Consider the following 20,865-nt stretch of genomic DNA (forward strand, 5'->3'; position numbering starts at 1 on the left):
ATACATCATGGTCGATGAAGGCTTGCTGGCCCCATTCTTGGGTGCTCTACAAGCCTGTGTATCAGTTCTACTGACTATGTGTTACGGCGTCGCCGCACGTCGGCTTCAATTGATCCATGAAGCCACGATCAACGACATGGCCGGTTTAGGAGTCAAGCTGTTCTTGCCGGCATTGATAGTTGTCAATCTGGGCCAGCAACTTCATCTGGGCACAGCGATGCATTATCTGCCGGTATTACGTATGTATTTCTGGAGTTCACCAAACTAATCAGTGCTAATTCGTATTCGGCGTTGTCCGATTAGTATGGTCTGGCACATACACTGCGGCCTCCATTGGCCTGGCGCATCTTGTTTCGCGAGTATTCACACTGCCACAATGGGTCACCCCAGCTTGCTCCTTCAACAACACCACCTCCCTTCCACTGTTGCTGATGCAATCACTCCAAAGTGTGGGGAGTCTGAAGCTCATCCTCCGAGATGATGAAAATGTGACAGATGCCATTGAGCGCGCTCAAAGCTACTTCTTAGTCTGCGCAGTGGTCAGCAAAACCATCGCGTATGTCGTCGGTCCCAAGATGTTACAAGACGACGAAGACCAGGACAGCGTTATCGGTCGTGCTGAAGAACGACATCATCCTCCTACTATTCTCGAAGACGATGAGCAGCTGAGCGAGCAAACGTCTCTTCTCCCCCAGCGTGCACAAAAGGCCCGACAGGTCGTCCGAGGGCGTCTCCAGCACTGGACCCGATGGCTTGGCTCATTTTTTCCACATCGCGTGAAGCAGGAGCTCATGGCCCCGTTCGGGTCTCCGTTTGCCGATGTAGCTATCCTTTGTGCCATCCTCGGCGCAATACTCGGCTTGGTTCCTGCATTACACCGAGCATTCTTCTTTCGAGACGAACAAGGCGGGATCTTTAACGCATGGCTCACCACTAGCGTCCGCAACATCGGCCGGCTATTCACCACACTCCAGGTGTTTATTGTTGGGTGCAAGCTCGGAGTGACTTTCGAAAAGATGGCAGCCGAAGGAAACTTGTATCGGATTCCCGTCAAAGCGATCACGACTATTTTCCTTGTGCGACTCGTGGTCTGGCCTGCACTGAGCATCTCGCTCATTTACGGACTGGCAAGACATACCTCCCTCCTTGGGCATGATCCGATACTTTGGTTCACTATGATGCTGATGCCGGCTGGCCCCCGGCGCTGGTGATCTCAGGACTGGCAGAGCTGGCAAAGGCATCGGAGCGGGAGAAGATGGCCATTGCCAAAACATTGACGGTAAGAATGGACATGCCTCAAAATGGCCATCTCTTACTCACGTTACTCAGATCATGTATGGACTATCACCGTTTGTGTGCTTTACTATCACGGGCGCCCTCAAGGCATCCGAGGCCGTGTTGAACGAAAGAGACTAATGACGTATACGTCATGGCGGCACCAACGATGCACTTGAAACATTCAACACATTGAAACATTCAACACATTTCTGGATATTTTTAAGACATAGAATCGCACAGCATAACGTGTTCTTTCCCCAACCCTATACAATTACACCTCTTGTGAGAAAGTATTTCCGCCGCAAGCGCGAGAAATCTAGCGTCGGGGGACGAGAGAAGCAAGTTATTTCTAAGCTCAGATGTGTAGGTTAGCCCTCATATCTATCCTTCATCCCAGGAACCACCAGTTTCCTGCTGGGTGAGAATAATAGCACATACTCCGCATCCCTTGCAGGCGCAGTTGTTGTCGCAAGTGCAGCCCTGGGCACCAGTACAGGTGCAAGTGGATCCGCAGTCGCAGCCCATGATGAATGAGGACAGGTGATATTCGTGTCTTGAGTTGACAGTTCGATAATTCACGAGAAAGAGTTCATCCCGTCGAAAATAGCGGGTGGGTTGGTTTTTATACCCCGGGTGGCTCGCGGGTGTAGGACTAGTGGTATCATCATGTCGTCAGTGGGGAGGCGAACCGCAACGAATGGAATGTGCTTGATTTCTCGAGGCATAAGTCGGAGCATGGATCCAGGGTACGCTGATTGCAGGTATGAATGACCCAAATGGACTTGGGCAATAGTGGATGTGATTGGATTTTATAGCTCTATGTCTGCAATGGTTGGCGGCAAATGCGCTATTTTGGTGCAGGGAAATGCCCGAGGTCGATTTCACATCAAACAAGGTTGGATAGTATCTTTCGCTGGAGATATTTAGGTTGGTTTTTTGTAAAGGTTCAAACGTACGCCATCGTCCATTCCAGCTATAACCCAAGGCAACCTTAGAGCCTTAGAGCCTCGAAGCCTTGAAGCCTTGGGGCCTTGGAGGTTGGGATTACGACAACGCGGGCAGTGGGAGAGCTCAGCTGATGAAAATAAAACTTGGGCCACCTTTCATATTCAAAATTTTAATATAAAAAAACAAATAGAACAAACTGAAAAAAAAGGGTCAAATACCCAGGCAAGTATAGGAAGGACGCCTAGTCACGCAGCTAAGCACGGGTGACCTCGAGGATCTTGACTTCCCCCATTCCCCACTGCTGCCCGAGAGCTGCCATTCCCCAATCTGCGATAAGAATCTCTCTGTGAGAAAGGAGGGAGATTTCCCATCTCAACTGATCTTTGCTTGCTCTTGATTCAACTTGCTCGCCTGCGTCTTGTGACAGACACCCCCATCACCCCCCTACCTCGCACGGAGCTTCCGGCGAGTACTTATCGACCCGCCTTTCGGTCTGCTCACCTGGTTCTTCGACAGAACCAGGAGACTGGGCAGATCCTCATCATTTCGACCTGGCTGATAATTCCTCCTACCAACCTTTTGTCGCCCCCGACCACCCCGAAATTCCTTTCCCACCCGAGCCCACGGCATCCTCGGCAGCAAGTCCCGGACCTTCGCACCTCTCGTCAGAGGTATTGCCCGCAACCTCCCCTTCCGGCTCAACCACCCCCCTTCCGCCCGCCGACGCCGTCGCTCCCCCTTCAGCAACCCCGATACGTTCGGTCTCACGACTGCAGGGTCCAACACCCTTCGAGAAGACGGAAGGGCACGTGAAGCGATCACCGACGGTCGTTCCAGCGATCTCGTTAGTCGAGCTGACGGCCGCTCCCCAACCCCCAAGCGCAGGCGCCTGGTAATCATGCGTGCCGATGGACTATCGACAACCAACGGCTTCTCGCAAGCGTCCAACGGGTCGCTCTCGAGAAAAGCCGGCTTGAACGGTCAGCCGACACCCACATCAGCCAACGGCTCCCAGAGAAATGGCGCTGGCAAGGCCTTGGCAGCCCCAACATACTACGGTCATAATCGAGAGGAGGTGACGCGGATATTAATTCAGAGTTTGTACGAGCTGGGTTATAACGGGGCAGCGTCGCAGCTGAGTTCGGAGAGCGGCTACCAGCTGGAAACATCCGGCGTCGCTACATTTCGAAGTGCCATCCTAGGAGGCCGCTGGTCGGAAGCCGAGAGGATTTTGATTGTGTCATTTCGAAATGGGGGTTCACATTCAGGAAACCAGAAATCCTCGGAGGAAACACTGGCTTTGGCCGAGGATGCCGACAGAAACGAAATGCTGTTCCACCTGCGCCAGCAAAAATTCCTCGAATTACTCGAGGCACGCGATTTAGGTTCGGCACTTGTGGTCCTTCGGCAAGAACTGACACCGTTGAATTATGACGTTGAGCGTCTCCATGCGCTTTCCAGGTAAGCCCATGGACTGGGCGTGGATTGCTGCAGCCTTGGTTATCTGACAATCTTCATAGTCTTCTCATGTGCCCAACCGAATTGCTCCACGACCAAGCGGGATGGGATGGTCCTATCAGTTCCTCTCGGGAACGACTTCTTGCCGAACTGTCAAGTAAGAGTATTTCCCGGTGGGAGGCGAAAACAGCTCTGCTAACTCAGTCGCAGAATCCATCTCCCCTTCCGTCATGATCCCTCAGCATCGGCTCGCCCTTTTATTAGATCACGTCAAGCAAAGTCAAATCAACAATTGTTTGTATCATAATACCGCCGAACCCCCGTCACTTTACTCAGACCACATGTGCAACCGGAGCGACTTCCCCTTGGAAATTAGCGTTGACCTGACCCAGCATTCTGATGAAGTTTGGTACTGCGAGTTCTCTCACGATGGCACCAAGCTGGTTACTGCAGGCAAGGACCACACAGTACTCATATACGAAACCAACGGCTTCAATGTGCTTCATAAGCTGGCAGAACATGACGAGGGGGTTGCATTTGCAAGCTGGAGTCCTGACGACACCAAAGTAATAACCTGTTCCCAGGACAAGAAAGCTCGAGTGTGGAGCGTCGAGGTAAGGGCATTCTATAAAGAACTACCACAACCTCGTGCATTGACTGACATATATGAAAATTACTCCAGACTGGCCGGTGTCTGCTGACTATTAATCACCATCGCCAACCGGTAACGGCGGCAGCCTGGGCTGCAGATGGCGAGTCTTTTGTGACGGCATCTCTCGACGCCAGCTCTCAACTCTGCCATTGGAGTATGCGTGGGCAATCTCTGTACATGTGGAAAGGCGGATTCCGTGTGCAAGATTGTGCCATCAGCGTTGATGGACGGCGTCTTGTGGCTGCTGACACAGAAGCCAAAATCCACGTGTACAATATGCTCACGTACGAGGAGGAATATTGTCTCCCGCTCCCCAGTAAACCGACCTCGGTTGCCATCAGTCAAGATTGCAGACATGTGCTGGTAAACCTGGCCGAAGGCGAGATCCAACTAGTCGACATGGTTACCACCTCGCTGGTCCGTGACTTCCGAGGCCAGAAGCAAGGGGAGTTTGTGATCCGCAGCACGTTTGGTGGGGCGGCCGAGAACTTTGTCGTCAGTGGCAGCGAAGGTGAATACTGTCTATGCCCATAAGCCTATCTGATGCTGACTACCTGGTTAGATTCCCGAGTCTATATCTGGCACAAGGAAAACGGCACCCTTGTAGAGACCCTCGAAGGACATGTTACTGGATGCGTCAACTCAATATCGTGGAACCCGGTGAATCCAACCATGTTCGCATCGGCAGGCGATGACTGTGCTGTGCGCATGTAAGACCACCTGGGCAGTTCCCTTTTGTTCCTTATCCTTCGAGTTGCTAACAAAATTCCATAGCTGGTCTCGAGACAGCGGCCGACCCCGTGTCACAGGACCTAGTCAACGCAGAGGAGTGTCGTCGGGTAGTTTTACGCGAACAAGCGCATTGCGAACCACGTCCGCAATTTGAATCTCGTGTCTCGCTATGCACCAAGGATGTTTTCCTTATGACTCTTGTCTCTTGCCGCATGTGCTCAGTACTCATCCCGTATTTTTTTTCTCCATCCCACCGCAATGTTGTATCACGGTCAAGGGGACAGACATACCCGGAGCTTTCTTTTGTGTTTCCTCCCATTTCCTCTTTTTGGGTCTGAAAGACGATAAACCTGCCTGTCAAGTTCTTTGCTTTCCCTTTTTGCCGCTCTTGTTTTCCTGGTCAACTGGCATGCCATTCTCAGGCTCTCCGCATATCCTCTGTATAAGCACTCTGCAGCTAGCATCCCATCTCGATCAATACAGGAAGCCGGCGCCAACCAGCATTTCATCTTTGGAAGTCTCCGCTCCACTAACTATATATAGAGACGGAGTTTCTGGTCCTTTGCTTTCGTCTCTGCTGTTTCATTTCGGTGTTTTCGCTCTGCAATGGCTTGTTTATGTGTCTTCCACGCTGCTTATCATGGCACCATGTCCTCTGGGTTGAGTTGTTGTTGCTCGTGTTTTGACTCCACCGTATTTACGTTTTAATGATTCGAGAACTATATGGTCTTCAACAAAGCTAAATACTTTTTCCTACTGACTGGCTAATCATGACCACTCAAAATACAAAGTGCAAGATGTAGGATCGTCTTCATTGGGAGGAATAGAAGTCGTATTGGATCCATGGGTGCAACGAGGGCTGGGGCCATGAAGGACTAGGAATGGATTTGGCGTTCAAGCCCAGATAAAGAAAAAGTACTGAGAACAAATTGAGGTCCATCATTCATAAATTCCCAAGATCAAGGATTAATAGAAAACTAAAACTCCGGTGACGAAAGGAAAAGAAGCACCCGCTGTCAAGTCTGCGGGGTTTGAAAAAAAAAAAGAAAGGCAAATTGCAAAGTGCGCCAGCTGAGGGTGCACGGCTTTTCTGGAATTCTGGAATTGCTTGTAGTCTTAGGTTAGTGATCAAGACACTGAATACAAAAGGTGACGGTGCCTATCTTACTGGAAGATCTGATTTTCCCTTTCCTCCACGCGAGAGCAGGCCTTGTATTTTCCCAAGTCGCATTTAATCCCCGAACTACAAAGGAGCAAATGGCATGGGAATGGCTGTGTAGCGAGAGTGCGCCGAATCACTTTTACCAGGCTGGCAAGATAGCAGTGGTGAAAAAATAGAGAACCATGGCGGTTATGAGAGGAGATCCGCGACTGGAATGGAATCATTAGTGGCAAATACGACAGAACGATGCTCGGATCCATTCGACTTACCATTCATCGGCATTTCGTCAATCTGGGTCGAGTAGTACAACTCGATGTCGCGGAGGATGCGCACGTCGTCGCTCGTAACAAAGTTAATCGCCACACCCTTGCGGCCGAACCGACCACTTCGACCAATACGGTGAATGTAGTTCTCACGATTAGTGGGCAGGTCGTAGTTGATGACAAGCGACACCTGCTGGACATCGATACCACGGGCCCACACGTCCGTAGAAATGAGGACACGGGAGTTACCCTGACGGAAGTCCTGCATAATGCTGTCGCGCTCTTTCTGCGGCATCTCACCATGCATGCTGGAAACTGTAAAGTTGGCCTCGCGCATCTTGTCCGTAAGCCAGTCGACCTTGCGACGAGTGTTGCAGAAGATGACTGCCTGGGTGATAGTCAGGGTGTCGTAAAGATCGCAGAGCGTATCAAACTTCCACTCTTCCTTCTCCACTGCAATAAAGTACTGCTTGATTCCCTCGAGCGTCAACTCGTCGCGTTTCACAAGAACGCGTACGGGGTCCGTCATGAACTTGGTGGTCATGTCCAAAACATCGTACGGGAGCGTAGCCGAAACCACCACCACCTGCGTCGCTGGTGGCAAGTAGCGGTAGACATCGTAGATCTGCTCACGGAAGCCCCGATTCAGGAGCTCATCGGCTTCATCCAGAACGAGCATCTTGATATGCCGGGTGCGCAGGTTCCGTCGGCGGATCATATCGGCGACACGGCCAGGCGTGCCCGACACAACGTGCTGACCGTAATCCAGCTTGCGGATATCTTCGCCAATGTTCGTACCTCCTATACACGCGTGGCACTGGACATTCATGTAGTCGCCCAGGGCCATGATCACGGATTGAATCTGAGTCGCAAGTTCACGAGTGGGAGACAGGACCAGGGCTATGATAACCGGCTAATAGTAAGCATCGTATCCTGACTAGATGAACCTGAGGTCTTGCGTACCTTGAGTTTCCCGCACAACGGTGTCGATGACCTGGAGAGTACTGATCGCAAATGTAGCAGTTTTACCGGTACCGGACTGAGCCTGCGCAATGGTATCCCGGCCTTTGCAGACCTGAACGATCGCGCGCGACTGCACGGCCGACGGAGACTCGTAGCCATAGGCGTAAATACCGCGCAGAAGACTCTCTTTCAGGTGCATGTCCTCAAAGGTCGGCGCCACCGTGACCTCCTTGGAAGTATTGAACTCCATCCGCTCTGGGCCCTATTAGCTTGGTTGTTTTATTGATATCTCGAATCGCATACCTTCAGCGCGTCTGTCAATTCCGTCCGCCATGTTGAAGAGGTATCACTGTAAGAAAATACTTGAAATGGACCACAGAATTCCAGGGAGATGGGTGGTTCGAAGTCCGCAATGTGACGAATTGAATGACTTTTTGCAATGGAAGTGGCACCGAAAACACGTGACTGAGCTCCAGCTGCCAACGGGCCAACCTCTTTTTTTCACAACTCAAACCCACGACTATCTCTTTGCGCGCAGGGAGAAGGAAAAGGGTGTTTTGATCGCAGTTTCAAAATGTTGCTTGAAGATCAGCGATTCATTCACGAGGACCTCGAGAGGTTGGAGCAGGCTGTCGCCGATCGCGTGGCCGAAGAACCGCGCAATGTAAGTGCAATGTCTCCGTCCGCTTCGAATTACCTTGCTTGCTAACTCCTAATCTCTAGATTCGGGAACGGCTTGCCCGCGACCATGAACTTGCCACATTCCTCGCGAGGATCGAAGAACAGTCGAAGAGGCTTCTCGAAATCTACAAGGACGCAGACGGGCTGCGGGAGAAGGAGGTGCAAGCGGTCACGACAGGCGATCAGTTCGAGGGATTCTACAAGCAGCTAGATGACATCAAGGACTTCCACAAGCGCTACCCGAACGAACCAGTCGAGAATCTTGAGCGAGCATACAAGCGCCGCCAGCCTGGCGAGGGCGAGGTGCCTGGCATGGAAATTGATAATATGTTCACCGGTGAAGAAGGATTTGGGCAATTCCTGGATCTCACCACAATCCACGAGGATTATTTGAACCTTCCTGGAGTGAAGCGCTTGAACTATATCCAGTACCTTGATATTTTCGATTCATTCACGCCACCGCAACTGTTGATCAAGCGGAAAGACAAGATCTCTGACAAATACTTCCGCTATGTCGGCGAACTTGCTAACTATCTCGAGGGCTTCATCAAGCGAGTACGGCCTTTGCAAGATTTGGATCAATTGTTCGCGGGCTTCGACAAAGATTTCGACAAACAATGGTCGGCCAAAGAGGTTCCGGGTTGGACGGAGGAAAAGGCTGAGAACGGTGTGCCTGGTCCGAAGACGGAGGGAACTGGCGAAGGTATCTGGTGCGCGGACTGTGAGAAAGAGTTCAAAAATGAGAACGTCTACCGGAATCACTTGACCGGCAAGAAACACATCCGTGCTGCCGAGGCCCGCAAGGCAGCTGGCACATCAGGCGAGAAGCCATCAGTACCTGCGAATGGCGGTTCCTCGGGTGCCCATAGTCTGAAAGAGCGTGCTGTCGCAGAGCGTGAGCACCGCGTACGGTGTCTGGCACAGGTCCTTCAGCCGGAGCGTCAAGCAACCCGGATCAACGTGGAGCGGAAGCAGGGTATGACGGAACGTGAACGGCAAATGGAACTTGATGCGTTGCTGGCCGAACCCGAAACTGGTGGCGAGGGCCGTTCAGGGGATCAGTCGGACGAGGATGACGAGGACCGGGTCTACAACCCGTTGAAATTGCCGTTGGCTTGGGACGGCAAGCCCATTCCATACTGGCTCTACAAGCTGCATGGCCTCGGTGTGGAGTACCCCTGTGAAATCTGCGGCAACTTTGTCTACATGGGCCGTCGAGCATTTGACAAGCACTTCTCCGAGGCGGGGCACATTCATGGATTGAAATGCCTGGGTATTACATCGCATACGAACCTGTTTCGTGAGATCACTCGCATTAAGGATGCCGAGCGGCTTTGGGAGAAGCTGGAGGGAGATCGCAAGAAAGACCGAGACAATCGCGATAATGTGGTGCAGATGGAAGACGCTGAGGGCAATGTCATGCCAGAACGGATCTACCTTGAGTATGTTTCTCTTCTCCCCGGTTCCATCATGGATTATGCTAATCGCTTGCAGTTTGCAAAAGCAGGGTATCCTTTAAAGGCGGATCTAAGTTTTCCTGGATGGGTTATGCTACAAAAGCTTGGAGTTGGGCGAGTGTACAATATGGACGGCTTCTGATACCTAAATGAACTGAAGTCCTGATTTCTTTCATGCCATAGTAAGACTTCCAAATTGAATTTCCTACTGCCAAATTCCTCATAGATCCCGCAATCAGAAGGGTAATGTACATCACGTGCTTTCGTGTAACTTTTCGCGTCCCCCGTGACTCGGAATCCACGAACATCGGATTGTGTGAACACCCATCGACTCGGGTTTTTCTACGGCATAGACATGTGAGAGTTCTCGCCCTATGGGATTCAACTTTTCCTTTCTGTGTGATCTGCTCTCCAGCCTGGAACACAACACAATCGTCAAAGCGTCAACTGCAGCCAAAACCACCGATCCGGATACTCGGACCTTCGCTCAATGGTTTGCCCGGCATGAACGGCACATCCATCACGCTGATACAGACAGGCTCGCCCTGCTGTCATGCATGTTCCCCGAGAAACGAACCGATCGTGTCTATTGGCTGCAGGCCACGTCACTGGCACGAGTGATCGGACGCTGTCTATGCCTGGGGTCGTCTCGGTTCTCAGAGCTGGATCGCTGGCGCACACCAGGTCCAGATCTCGGGCAGTGCGTAGAGGATATCATGCGACAAGCCGAGAATCACATACCCGCAGGCCAAGAGATCTTGGTGGAGGACATCGATCATGCCCTGACCATGATCGCGTCTCGATGTCGCTTCTCCGGTCCCCGTGTTCGCCGCCAGCATACCGCTGTTGACGTGGAAGAGACACTTGCACCCCTGTACCGTCGACTGAGAAGCCGGGACGCTAAATGGCTCACCCGCATGATTCTGAAGAGTTATTCTCCTGTCGTTTTACCGCAACCGTATACCCTGAAACAATTCCACTTCCTGCTGCCTCATCTCCTTCAATTTCAAGATTCCTTCGAGGGGGCATTGGATATGCTCGTCTCTGAGCCTATGAATCACTTTCCGCCCCATCCAGACCCGAAACTAGCTGCGAATTTGAGTGCCATCGCTCTGGATTACTTGCGTCCGCGGACGGGTATTAAAATTGGGCGGCCCGAATACTTCAAGGCTCGAAGTGTCAAGCACTGTTATCAGATGGCCAAGGGCCGCCGCATGAGCATCGAAAGAAAATACGATGGCGAGTATTGCCAGGTGCATGTTGATCTCAGCAACAGGAATACCCCCATACAAATCTTTTCCAAGAGCGGCAAGGATTCCACTGCAGACAGATTGGGTATTATCCCAGTGGTGGAGGAATCGCTCCAAATTCGAAGCCCCCAATGCAAGTTCATGCGCCGCTGCATTGTTGAGGGGGAACTGCTCGTGTGGAGCGACAAGCATAGCAAAGTGGCAGATTTCCATAAACTTCGCAAGTTTCTTCCTCGCTCTGGAACCTTCATTGGCATTGAGAACGATTCTCCGTGAGTATATCCTGTACTATGAATCTTCCTTCTCTCATTTGCTGATGGGAGCAGTCCCCAACCATATGAGCACTTGATGATCGTCCTCTTCGATATCCTTCTCTTAGATGATGATGTCTGTCTGAAAAAGCCACATCGACAAAGACGACTGCTATTACAAGATACAGTGCATCCAATTCCTGGCCAGGCTGCCATCGCTGAACAAGAGATTCTGGACTTCACTCTACCAAACAGCCAACACCGATTAGAAGTCAGTTTTGCCAGGGCCATCGCTCAGCGATGGGAAGGCTATGTTCTTAAGGGCTGTGACGAGCCCTATTTTCCCATATATTCCCCTGGAGTAGACAATGCCTTTGGCCGATGGATCAAACTGAAAAAGGACTATATCCCGGGACTTGGAGACACAGTGGACCTTGCCTTGATTGGGGCAAGCTACGATTCACAAGATGCGACCGCTCTATCGCAGGTCAGAAAAGTGCTTTGGACGCATTACTTCGTCGGTTGTCTTCTTAACAAAGAACAAGTGGTGCAATTCGAGGCCACGCCTCGCTTCCGAGTGGTGGATGTCATTAACCGGCCTTGCATGAACACACGCATTTTACAAGCCCTCAATCAATTCGGAGAATTTAATGCCTGCGGTCCTGAGACTTGTGGGTTCAACGTGGAATACGGACACGAGCGCCTTTCTCATGCAACTGTTCTCTTCAAAAAGCCGTTTGTTGTGGAAATGCTTGGTAGTGGATTCGAAAAGCCATCTGGTGCAAGGTACTTCACCCTCCGGTTTCCCCGTATTGTGAAGGTCCACACGGACAGGACTTTCAAGGATGCCGCGTCTCTCCGTGAACTACAGCTTCTCGCGGAAAATGCTCGCGATGTGCCCGTGGAAGACCTTTCCCAGGAACGGGCTCAGTGGACTAAACGTCTCAAAGTTGGGAATGGGGTGAATCATTATATTGTGAGATCACAAAGTCCATCATCCACGTGCTACTCCAGTGAAAAGTCAGACTTGGAGTCTTCGTCGTCGCGGGCTTCGGCTGCCTCGATCAATGACATCAATGACTGTGACCATCATGTCTTGGCCGAGAACGACAACTTGACATCGCACAGATGCAGACAGAAAGAATCCAGAATTGGGTCCCACAATTCTGAGAAAGCACGTGGGCCTCAACCGACCAAGCTCCCTGCGAAAATAGGGCCATCGAGCTTATCGAGTTCTATGCGAGCAACGAGTCTCATCTCGATGCACCAAGGGCACCCTCTGGAGCCGTCCAAACAGGAGAGTCACGCAGTATCGGAATTGGCGACGCAGAGAAAATCACTTTGCTCTCCAAGACCAATTTCTATATACACACCTAAGACTTCCCCGGGCGATGAAAATGTTTCAAGTTTGTATGAGTTTCTTCGGAGTTTAGAGTCTGGCACAGAGACCATATTCCAGGATACAAGTCTTGGTATAATCATTATTGATCCTCAGAAAACGGCCCTCGGGCCAGAAATCAACAAGATCGGGGTTGTTCTCGCTTCAGCCCTTGACGGCAACGCATCCTTTCTCCACCCCAAGGGGAAAATATTCTTTTTGGATACAAGATTGTTGGGTCGAGAAATACGCGCTGCTCATTGTCAGCGTTCTTTCCTCGAGACTTGGTCAATTATTGGGCTTGAATACTTTTACGCCTGTCTGATCTGGAACTTGGTAACGCCCTTGAATGCCACGTCGGGGCCGCATCGTGGGTCTCAGACCCACATCGACATGGGGCATGCGGGCTTTGATCGACAGAGACCCTCCGGTATCAGGATCAGCTTCGACAAAACAGATTTCACTTGGTTGTGCGAGCATACTGTGATTGAGCCAGCTTAAATTTGATGAGAGTGATGTCTTGATCTTCTGTCGGCGCGTCATTCAACGCTCGCTCCCTGATATGATGTTGATAGCTACTGTCAAATCATTTCTTGCTTTCCAACAAAACTGGTCCATCTTTTACCGCTTCATCCACCTTTCCCTTGGACTACGCCTTAGTTACTAAATGCTAAACAAATACCAAGAATTTCTCTAGATGTTGAACGGGGTTTCTCTTGAAGGCAGTTTGGCAAATAAGAACGAGACAGCATAACATTGTGATAAGGATATAGTGAAGGAATGTGGGATAAACCCAGGGTTCATAACCTAGAAAATAGAAAATACGCGACAGACAAGGGGTAGAAAGACCAGAGGTTTAGCCAAATCCACCGCTGCAATATATTCATGCAAGAGGCACCAAAAGCAGTCTATATAGTGATTGAGGAACCAATAGAACAATCACTGTGTGCAGCCTCCGTGCATGTTCTGGACGGTATTCTTAACATCAAGACTGTGTCCAAGGCAAAGAACGTCGTCCTGTAATGGACCAGCGTTTCCATCGTTGCATGCCGTACGCTGATTTCCCTGCCAGCTGAGCCAGCACCAGTAGCCCCCTTCAGTGTACTCGTCTGTGTTGGGCGTGCCGGACTTGGACAGAAAATCCTTGGTGCAAGAAGCCCAGCGATATCTGTTGCCGTGGTCATCGGGCTCAGCGCAACCAGGGGAGGTGGATCCTCTCTTCTGGAGGGTAGTAGAGTTGGTATCTAGCAAGGTGATGAGCTAGGGGCGAATTTGGAGCGAATTTGATCCATGAATCACCCACCAGGAATGCTAGCAGCCATGGACACAGTCGTGATTGCAAGCAAGACAAAACCCAGATCGAACTTCATATTGGCGAAGTAGAAAATTGGAGCAAGAGTGATGAGTCTGAATTGTTGGAAAGGAAGTTAATAGGCGAAGGATATTTGCTGCCCTTTGTACCCCATCGCTGCTGGTTTATTTTCAATCTGGCCTTCTAGTTAATACGTTGGTTCTTCCAAGTTCTTGAACTGCCCGTACATTTCAACTACCAAATTGGGCAAGTATCGACAAAGCTGAGAGGTATACGCACCTAAGAGGTTTTCTCGATCACAGCCTCCTGACAAGAAATTGCGATCTCTTGGTCTCACACAGCCCAGTACTATAATTAACAAGGTCGTAAAAGAATCTTCAGGTCGGATGCTCTGCCGTGCGCCGGGGGGGGTTGCCAGCTGGGCATTCTGATAGGGCTCAAAGGCTGCAGGGAGTATATGACCCACTGCCAGCACGATCTGAAACATGCCAATATAGACAGCGATTACTCAATAGTTTCCTACTTTCTATCTACTCAGCCTGCCCCCTACGTATATCTGTCTCTCATGCCGACTTGAGATACGCACCTCAAATGAAATATACCACAGCGGGATAGAGCCCCTACCTAGATAGCTTGGAAATATCTACGAAGACTGACATGATCCCATTTAAGCCAATGCAAAGCATAGCTATGTAGATTTTGATCAACCAGTACGAAGACTGAACGCCACGCTATCATGACAGGCAATGCAATGAAAAGATCATCCTCTAAGCCCAAGTAGATCTACGTGGGCAAGTTTGCCGAATTGCCTAAGCAGCCCCCTCTCTTCGCGCACGAACATCCCTCATTAAAGCCTTGGCCTCCTCCACCTCAATTCCATCCTGACATAATTCGCCCGCTAGCTGGTCTGCGCGATCAAGGTCGCCGTTCCGTAGGGCGTATTGTGCCAGCCAGAGGCGAGCCTTAGATGTAGTCGCCGTGGGCCCAGTGCCATTCCACGTGTCGCCAGCGGTAGAGCTGTCATCCTGCATGGCGGATGAGGCGCTGACGCGAGGCCGACGGCGACGACGCGCACGCGAAGGCATGCCGGCGGCATCATCGTCAGAGTGCTCAGCGTCGAGATCGCTGTGGGCTGCGTGTTCCGAAGCAGACGAGTACTGGTCCTCATCGTCGGATTGGTCTTGATCGGCGATTGGAGCGCCACCCGTTTCTTGTTGAAGCGTGAGCTCCATATAAGCAGCGGCTTCCTCTTCGTCATCGAGACGCTCATAAAGAGTCGCGATCTGGTGCAGCGTTTCTGGGTCAAGCACCTTGCGAGTCCCTGGGCCAGGACTTGCGGCGGCACCAGACTGTGAGGCGCCATCGTCGGTGTAGTATGAGCCGGCCACAAGAGCACGCTTGAGGGCCTGGATACTTTGCTCGGGGCGGCCCATTTTCGCATAACAAGACCCGACAGCCTGCCACATTTTCGGGTCGTATGGACGAAGAGTTGCCGCATGCTGATAGTAGAAGAGAGCGTAGAAGGACATGTCCAGGACTTCATAGGCCTGCCCGAGACCGTACCAGGCGCGGTAGTCCTTGCGGTTGACATCGACAGCACGGCGGTAAGACTCGATAGCGGTGTGTGTGTTCTTCATCTCAATGTACTCATGGCCCATTAGGGTCCAAGCAGACAGGAAGTTGCGGTCGAGGGTCAAAGCGCGTCGGAAGTACATGACGGCCTTTTCATGCTCGGATTTGAGTGAGTAATAGTTGCCTACGACGCAGCAAGTTTCCGGGCGGAATTTATCGGTGGCAGTTGCAATCTGGGCCACAAAAGCGAGTTGTGGCCGCGAGCCCATCACGTACAGAATGTTGGAGTAGTGGTCGAGACTGTCCAGGCGATGGGGCGATGTAGTGAGAATTTCGTTGAATATGTGGGATGCCTCCTCGAAATCTGTACATGGCCTGCGCTTAGAAAGAGCCACATAGATATGGACATTCGCATTTCATGATATGGGCTTACCTTTCGAATGATAGTAGAGCAGAGCACGCTGGGTCTTGAGAAAGGCACTGGTAGGAAAAATAGCCTCAAGCTCGGTTAGATCTCGATAGGTTTCTTCAGTAGCTTGATATAGCTCCTGACTGCAGAAAACGTGAAAGATCAAGGTAACAATGTTGTGCGGCAGGTGGTCGATGATTTCTTTCAACTGCGATGACGATCAGCGTTCACGAACAGAATCCACCCAAGAAAGACGACTCACATCTTCAGTGCTGGACAGAAGATCATTCAATTCCTGCCACGCGCCCCAATGGAACGGGTTCTGGTGCACACTTTGGACGAGCCATTTCTTAGCCAGCTTGTCGTTCCGTCCCTTCAGCAAGACAACAGCATAGAGATATTCCAGCCAGCCCTGTCCTCGAGCCTCCAGCCCTTGTGCACGTCGTTCCACCAACCATCCCTCCAACCCATGAGCCAGGTCTTGCAGTTCTTTATTGACGGCCATCCCACCATCGGCGGGGCCCAGTACCATCTCTGTCTCCTCATCTTTGCGCTTTTCCCCGGCGAGGTACTTGGCATACAGAGCGAGAAATAGAGACTTTTGGCTAAGCTTCGGGTATGGGTTTCGAGGGGCGTTGACCTTGGAGCCTTGGAATGGAGAGGACTTGTCCTTTCCCTTATGCGAGGGTCGAGGCGGCTTCGGCTTCGAGTTGGGCGAGGTGACGGAGAGAGGAACGAGGGGTATCTTGGGTGGGAGAAACACGGCGGCGCAGCGGTCATATTCGCGGGTATCAAAGTAGGACTTGGCTAGCAGGTACTTGTGCGCTTCCTGGGCCTCGAGAGCGGCTTCTGCGGGATCTTGAGGGCCGAGGTATGGATTGACTGGTGGCAAAGGCGGATCCGTCATATCCATAGGAGAGCCAAGGTCAGTATCTTCATTGTCGAGTGGTAGGAGAGAATCGAGCATTTCTGCCGCCCTGGGAGTCACGATTTTTGTCAGTCCTTCTTCAACAGTTGAAACAGAGCTATCACGGACAGACCATTTGGACGATTGGTAGAGGCACCGCTCGGAGCATTTAATGGCGGCGTCCTCGAGCCGGAACTTCAGCTCTCTGATACTGTCGTCGTTGAATTCCATCATGGACATTCTGGCACATAGAAGTAATGAAGAGAGCTCGGGGATGGAGATCCCATGGAACAGCTGAGGCCGCAATCCAAATGATCGCGGATTACTAGAATTTACCAACCACGAATCTTGGCCATGGAGGTTTGCCTCAGCTCAGAAACCAGCAGTTCGCTTTAGTTGACACGCGCAATCGTGTTGGTGCTGAAAAGGTTTCGGAATTGATGCGCCTAGGATGCGAATTGTAGAGACTCGAGCGTAGCAGGGTTACACGAAGAAGGATAAGATTGTAATAACCGCCGAATTCAAAAAACCCAATCAAAAGCCCCACGGATGCCAGAAATCGCAATAAACATGAGGCGCGCGAGTCGCCGTTGCCCTCTTATCCAAACAAACAGCACAAACAGCACAAACATGTCAAACGCTCCCTTCGCGGGGAAAGAGCCCTTATTTTGCGATTCTTCCCCTTTTGCTCTCTTCTTTGTCTCCCCGCTCAATTCGCTTCATTCCCTTCATGGCTTCTACTACCAAACGCGCCGACTTCGAGGCGGTCTTCCCCTCCTTGGCCCAGGACATTCTGGCCCACGCAAAGCGGTACAACCTTCCCGCCAATGCGCTCGAGTGGTTGGAAAAGGTGGGCGGTGCCTTTCAATTGAAGATATGGTGCAATTAGATTGCTGATGTGGTTTCTCCTCTGCAAACAGTCCCTCAATGTGAATGTCCCCGGTGGGAAGCTTAACCGTGGGCTCTCGGTGCCCGACACCGGCCTGGCGCTCCTAAAGCAGCCCCTGACCGACGAGCAGTTCGAGCACCTCAGTATTCTGGGCTGGTTCACTGAATTGCTCCAGGCATTCTTCCTGGTTAGCGACGATATTATGGACGGTTCGATCACTCGCCGTGGCCAACCCTGCTGGTACCGCCAAGAGGGCGTGGGGTTGATCGCCATCAACGATGCCTTCATGCTGGAGTCGGCAATCTATATTGTCCTGAAACAAAGGTTCCGCTCGCACCCGGCCTATATTGACCTGGTGGAGCTTTTCCACGAGACCGCCTGGCAGACGGAGCTGGGCCAGCTGTGTGACCTGATCACCGCCCCCGAGGACAACGTCAACCTTGACAATTTCTCTCTGGAGAAGTACATGTTCATCGTCACCTACAAGACGGCCTATTACAGTTTCTACCTGCCTGTCGCACTGGCCCTGCACTACTTGCAAGTGGCCAGCCCTGAGAACCTTAAGCAGGCGCATGACATCCTCATCCCACTGGGCCAGTACTTCCAGATCCAGGACGACTACCTGGACAACTTTGGGGATCCTTCGGTCATCGGCAAGATCGGCACCGATATCCAGGACAACAAGTGTTCGTGGCTCATCAACCAGGCCATCCAGCGTTGCACCCCAGAGCAGCGCCAGGTGCTGAACGCCGCCTACGGACGCAAGGACAAGGAGCAGGAGGCCAAGGTTAAGGCTATCTTCAACGAGCTCGAGCTCGAGAAGCTTTACAAGGAGTACGAAGAGAAGGTGGTTGGGGAGCTGCGTACGAAGATCGCTGCCGTGGATGAGTCCAAGGGCCTGAAGAAGGAGGTCTTTGAGGCATTCCTGGCCAAGATCTACAAGCGCACCAAATAAGCGATGAGCTGATGGTGTCTGGGAGTGCGAAAATAAATACCCGTCGCTTCGATTAATGCAACATGACGATGACTTGAACACCACACTATGTGATACTGAATATGTCCAGCGATGATTCACTTATTTATTTCTCAGATGAAACTCATATAGAAATTGCACAGTGCAAACTTCTCATTTTTGATACAAACTCTGTCATGAGATCGATCATGAATTCAAATTCAAATACCTACACTGCTGGGACAAGCCTATATACACAAAAACCCAGTCTAAAGGTGAGGCGTGTTCAAGGCCATCAAGCATATCAATCCCGCAATCAGACCCGCACAAGGCAGCGTCAAAACCCATCCGCCAAAGATCCAGCACAGCTGTCTCCAGTTCACGGCGCCGAGGTCATAGTTCATGAGCGCAACACCCATAGAAGCACCCGTCAAGCACTGGGTAGTCGAGACAGGCAAGCCCAACCGTGAAGCCAAGAGAACCGTGATGGCAGCACCCAGCTCAACACTGAAGCCGCGGGTAGGCGACATCTGGGTAATTTTGTTGCCCATTGCACGCACGATGTTGTATCCATAGAACCAGAACCCCAGACCAAGCAACAGACCGGCAACGACGAGAAACCAGATGGGCGTGGGGGCCTCGGTCTCGACGACGCCAGCATTGTAGGTGCTGTAGACGGCAGCCCAGGGGCCCACGGCGTTGGCAACGTCGTTGGAGCCGTGCGCGATGGACATCATCATGGCCGAGACCACCTGGCAGTAGGTCCAGAGGTGCTCGACACGGTCGTCGTAGCGGTGGGCGCGGGCGTGGATGGCGCGCAGGGCGGGCGAGTCGTGCGTCACGACGTCGCGGGTCACGCCTTGCAGAAGAATCCATTTGATGTATCCCCAGGCCTTGTGGGGGTTCACCCACGACAGCTCGCGGACAGGGTCGATGAACCGTTCGGTGGGTCCGACGTGCTTCTTGCGCGGCTTGATCTCCGGCGTCGACTGCGCCGAGTCGATGTTCTTTTCAATATCGTTGCCCGGCTGCTCGGAGCTCTTTTGGAGGGCGGTGATCTCTGGGGAGGGGAGGATGGCGGCGGCGTCGGCGGAGGTTTCCTGTTTGGCGGCGTCCTTTTGGCCTGCTTGGACTTTGCCGTAGGCATCTTCGTAGTACGAGACCACGACACCGTCGCCCTTTCCAGGGTAGTAGAGGGGAGGGTTATCTTTCAGCAGCAGGGGACCGAGGGGGATATGGTAGAACTTGATGCGGCCATCCTCTTTGATCAGACGACGCTGGAAGTACGGCATGAAGAAGGCATAGGCGATGAGAAGGCAACCGACAAAGACACCCAGGATGATGCCGACGGCCTTTCCAGCACCAAACTCTTCAAGCGAGGGCGCCGTCGGCGCTTCAATGACAATGAACAGCGCGAGGATGGCTCCCGTGCCGGCGAGGTAGAAGGGAATCATGCGCATGGCCCATTTGAACGAGTCAGTGCGCTCGAGGACACTATACTTGAGGGTACCAAAGATGACGGCCGAGAACCCGGCAGCAATTAGTGGTGCAATACCCCAGGAGGCCGCCACCTGAGAGACACTGCCATCTTCCCAGGCCCAAGTGATGGAAGCTTGGGAAGCAAAGCCCACACCGATGAGGGCACCGACAACAGTCTGCGTGGTTGAGACGGGGAATCCCACATGGGTAGAGAATATCAGCCATGCCGCACTGCCAACTTCGGCACATCCCATGCCGAGCATGAGCGCACCGGGCTTGCCTTCGAACCGGTCGATGCCGATGATACCGTTCTTGATGGTGTCGGTAACCCGAGCACCCATGGCCACGGCACCGATGAACTCAGTGATGATGGCAAGTACACCGGCCGTGGCCATGTTCAGCGTCCGAGCCGCAATGGAAGTGGCATAGGAGTTGGCGACATCGTTGGCCCCGTTTCCGAAGGCGCTGAACACGAAGGCGATAGTGGTCAGAGCCAGAATCCAGTCATATTTGGCAGTGGCTATTGGTGGCATGATGAAGAACGACTTGACACGCTCAACCACGCGACAGCTCACAATAAAGAGAAGAAAATAAAAGGGTTATTGCGAGGTTCTGTCGCGTGCCCAGTTTTGCCTTAAGTATATCTTGCCGCCATCGCCAAGGGCAGGACTCGATCCGATGACCACAGTTCGCTGATACTCTGGCGAACCCATCATCGACCCGTCATGGACAGCGTGCACTGATGCTCCGGCACTCATTGGTCAAAGACTTTGTTCTGGTGAGGATTCCGCCCAGCACCGAATGCGAGCGGCTCTTGAATGCCAAGGCTTGGGGGGCGACGCCCGGAGCGGAGACTCTGTGTTGAGGTTGGA

General features: G+C 52.1%; 9 protein-coding genes across 9 annotated transcripts; 5 read left to right on the plus strand and 4 right to left on the minus strand.

The window, feature by feature from the left end:
* Positions 1-7: 7 nt before the first annotated feature.
* Positions 8-1,416, plus strand: NUU61_001721 (Auxin Efflux Carrier superfamily; the record flags this gene model as incomplete). The annotated part of the gene is made up of 3 exons (XM_056652303.1): positions 8-239; positions 304-1,168; positions 1,218-1,416. 3 exons carry the CDS (start codon positions 8-10, stop codon positions 1,414-1,416), a joined length of 1,296 nt encoding a protein of 431 aa, XP_056513370.1.
* Positions 1,417-2,896: 1,480 nt separating this feature from the next.
* NUU61_001722 (WD40 repeat domain-containing protein) lies at positions 2,897-5,222 on the plus strand (the record flags this gene model as incomplete). Its single annotated transcript, XM_056652304.1, has 6 exons — positions 2,897-3,687; positions 3,747-3,841; positions 3,895-4,298; positions 4,367-4,847; positions 4,899-5,046; positions 5,111-5,222. Coding segments are annotated over 6 exons (2,031 nt in total), but the record flags the coding sequence as incomplete, so codon positions are not given.
* Positions 5,223-6,419: 1,197 nt separating this feature from the next.
* NUU61_001723 (ATP-dependent RNA helicase eIF4A) lies at positions 6,420-7,790 on the minus strand (the record flags this gene model as incomplete). Its single annotated transcript, XM_056652305.1, has 4 exons — positions 6,420-6,439; positions 6,500-7,393; positions 7,457-7,711; positions 7,760-7,790. The coding sequence occupies 4 exons, from the start codon at positions 7,788-7,790 to the stop codon at positions 6,420-6,422; spliced, it is 1,200 nt and encodes a 399-aa protein (XP_056513372.1).
* Positions 7,791-8,030: 240 nt separating this feature from the next.
* Positions 8,031-9,656, plus strand: NUU61_001724 (SF3a splicing factor complex subunit PRP9; the record flags this gene model as incomplete). Its single annotated transcript, XM_056652306.1, has 3 exons — positions 8,031-8,120; positions 8,180-9,579; positions 9,632-9,656. The coding sequence occupies 3 exons, from the start codon at positions 8,031-8,033 to the stop codon at positions 9,654-9,656; spliced, it is 1,515 nt and encodes a 504-aa protein (XP_056513373.1).
* Positions 9,657-9,968: 312 nt separating this feature from the next.
* Positions 9,969-12,974, plus strand: NUU61_001725 (ATP dependent DNA ligase domain protein; the record flags this gene model as incomplete). Its single annotated transcript, XM_056652307.1, has 2 exons — positions 9,969-11,116; positions 11,171-12,974. The coding sequence occupies 2 exons, from the start codon at positions 9,969-9,971 to the stop codon at positions 12,972-12,974; spliced, it is 2,952 nt and encodes a 983-aa protein (XP_056513374.1).
* A 438-nt stretch (positions 12,975-13,412) lies between these two features.
* Positions 13,413-13,843, minus strand: NUU61_001726 (uncharacterized protein; the record flags this gene model as incomplete). Its single annotated transcript, XM_056652308.1, has 2 exons — positions 13,413-13,717; positions 13,777-13,843. 2 exons carry the CDS (start codon positions 13,841-13,843, stop codon positions 13,413-13,415), a joined length of 372 nt encoding a protein of 123 aa, XP_056513375.1.
* A 751-nt stretch (positions 13,844-14,594) lies between these two features.
* Positions 14,595-16,913, minus strand: NUU61_001727 (anaphase promoting complex subunit CDC23; the record flags this gene model as incomplete). The annotated part of the gene is made up of 3 exons (XM_056652309.1): positions 14,595-15,721; positions 15,791-15,974; positions 16,029-16,913. 3 exons carry the CDS (start codon positions 16,911-16,913, stop codon positions 14,595-14,597), a joined length of 2,196 nt encoding a protein of 731 aa, XP_056513376.1.
* Positions 16,914-17,403: 490 nt separating this feature from the next.
* On the plus strand, positions 17,404-18,517 carry erg20 (bifunctional (2E,6E)-farnesyl diphosphate synthase/dimethylallyltranstransferase; the record flags this gene model as incomplete). Its single annotated transcript, XM_056652310.1, has 2 exons — positions 17,404-17,523; positions 17,594-18,517. The coding sequence occupies 2 exons, from the start codon at positions 17,404-17,406 to the stop codon at positions 18,515-18,517; spliced, it is 1,044 nt and encodes a 347-aa protein (XP_056513377.1).
* A 266-nt stretch (positions 18,518-18,783) lies between these two features.
* On the minus strand, positions 18,784-20,526 carry NUU61_001729 (inorganic phosphate transporter; the record flags this gene model as incomplete). The annotated part of the gene is made up of 1 exon (XM_056652311.1): positions 18,784-20,526. One exon carries the CDS (start codon positions 20,524-20,526, stop codon positions 18,784-18,786), a length of 1,743 nt encoding a protein of 580 aa, XP_056513378.1.
* Positions 20,527-20,865: the final 339 nt, after the last annotated feature.

The sequence above is a fragment of the Penicillium alfredii genome (genome assembly GCF_028826965.1).
Source record: "Penicillium alfredii strain IBT 34128 chromosome Unknown utg000004l_segment0_segment0, whole genome shotgun sequence".
Lineage (NCBI taxonomy): Eukaryota > Fungi > Ascomycota > Eurotiomycetes > Eurotiales > Aspergillaceae > Penicillium > Penicillium alfredii.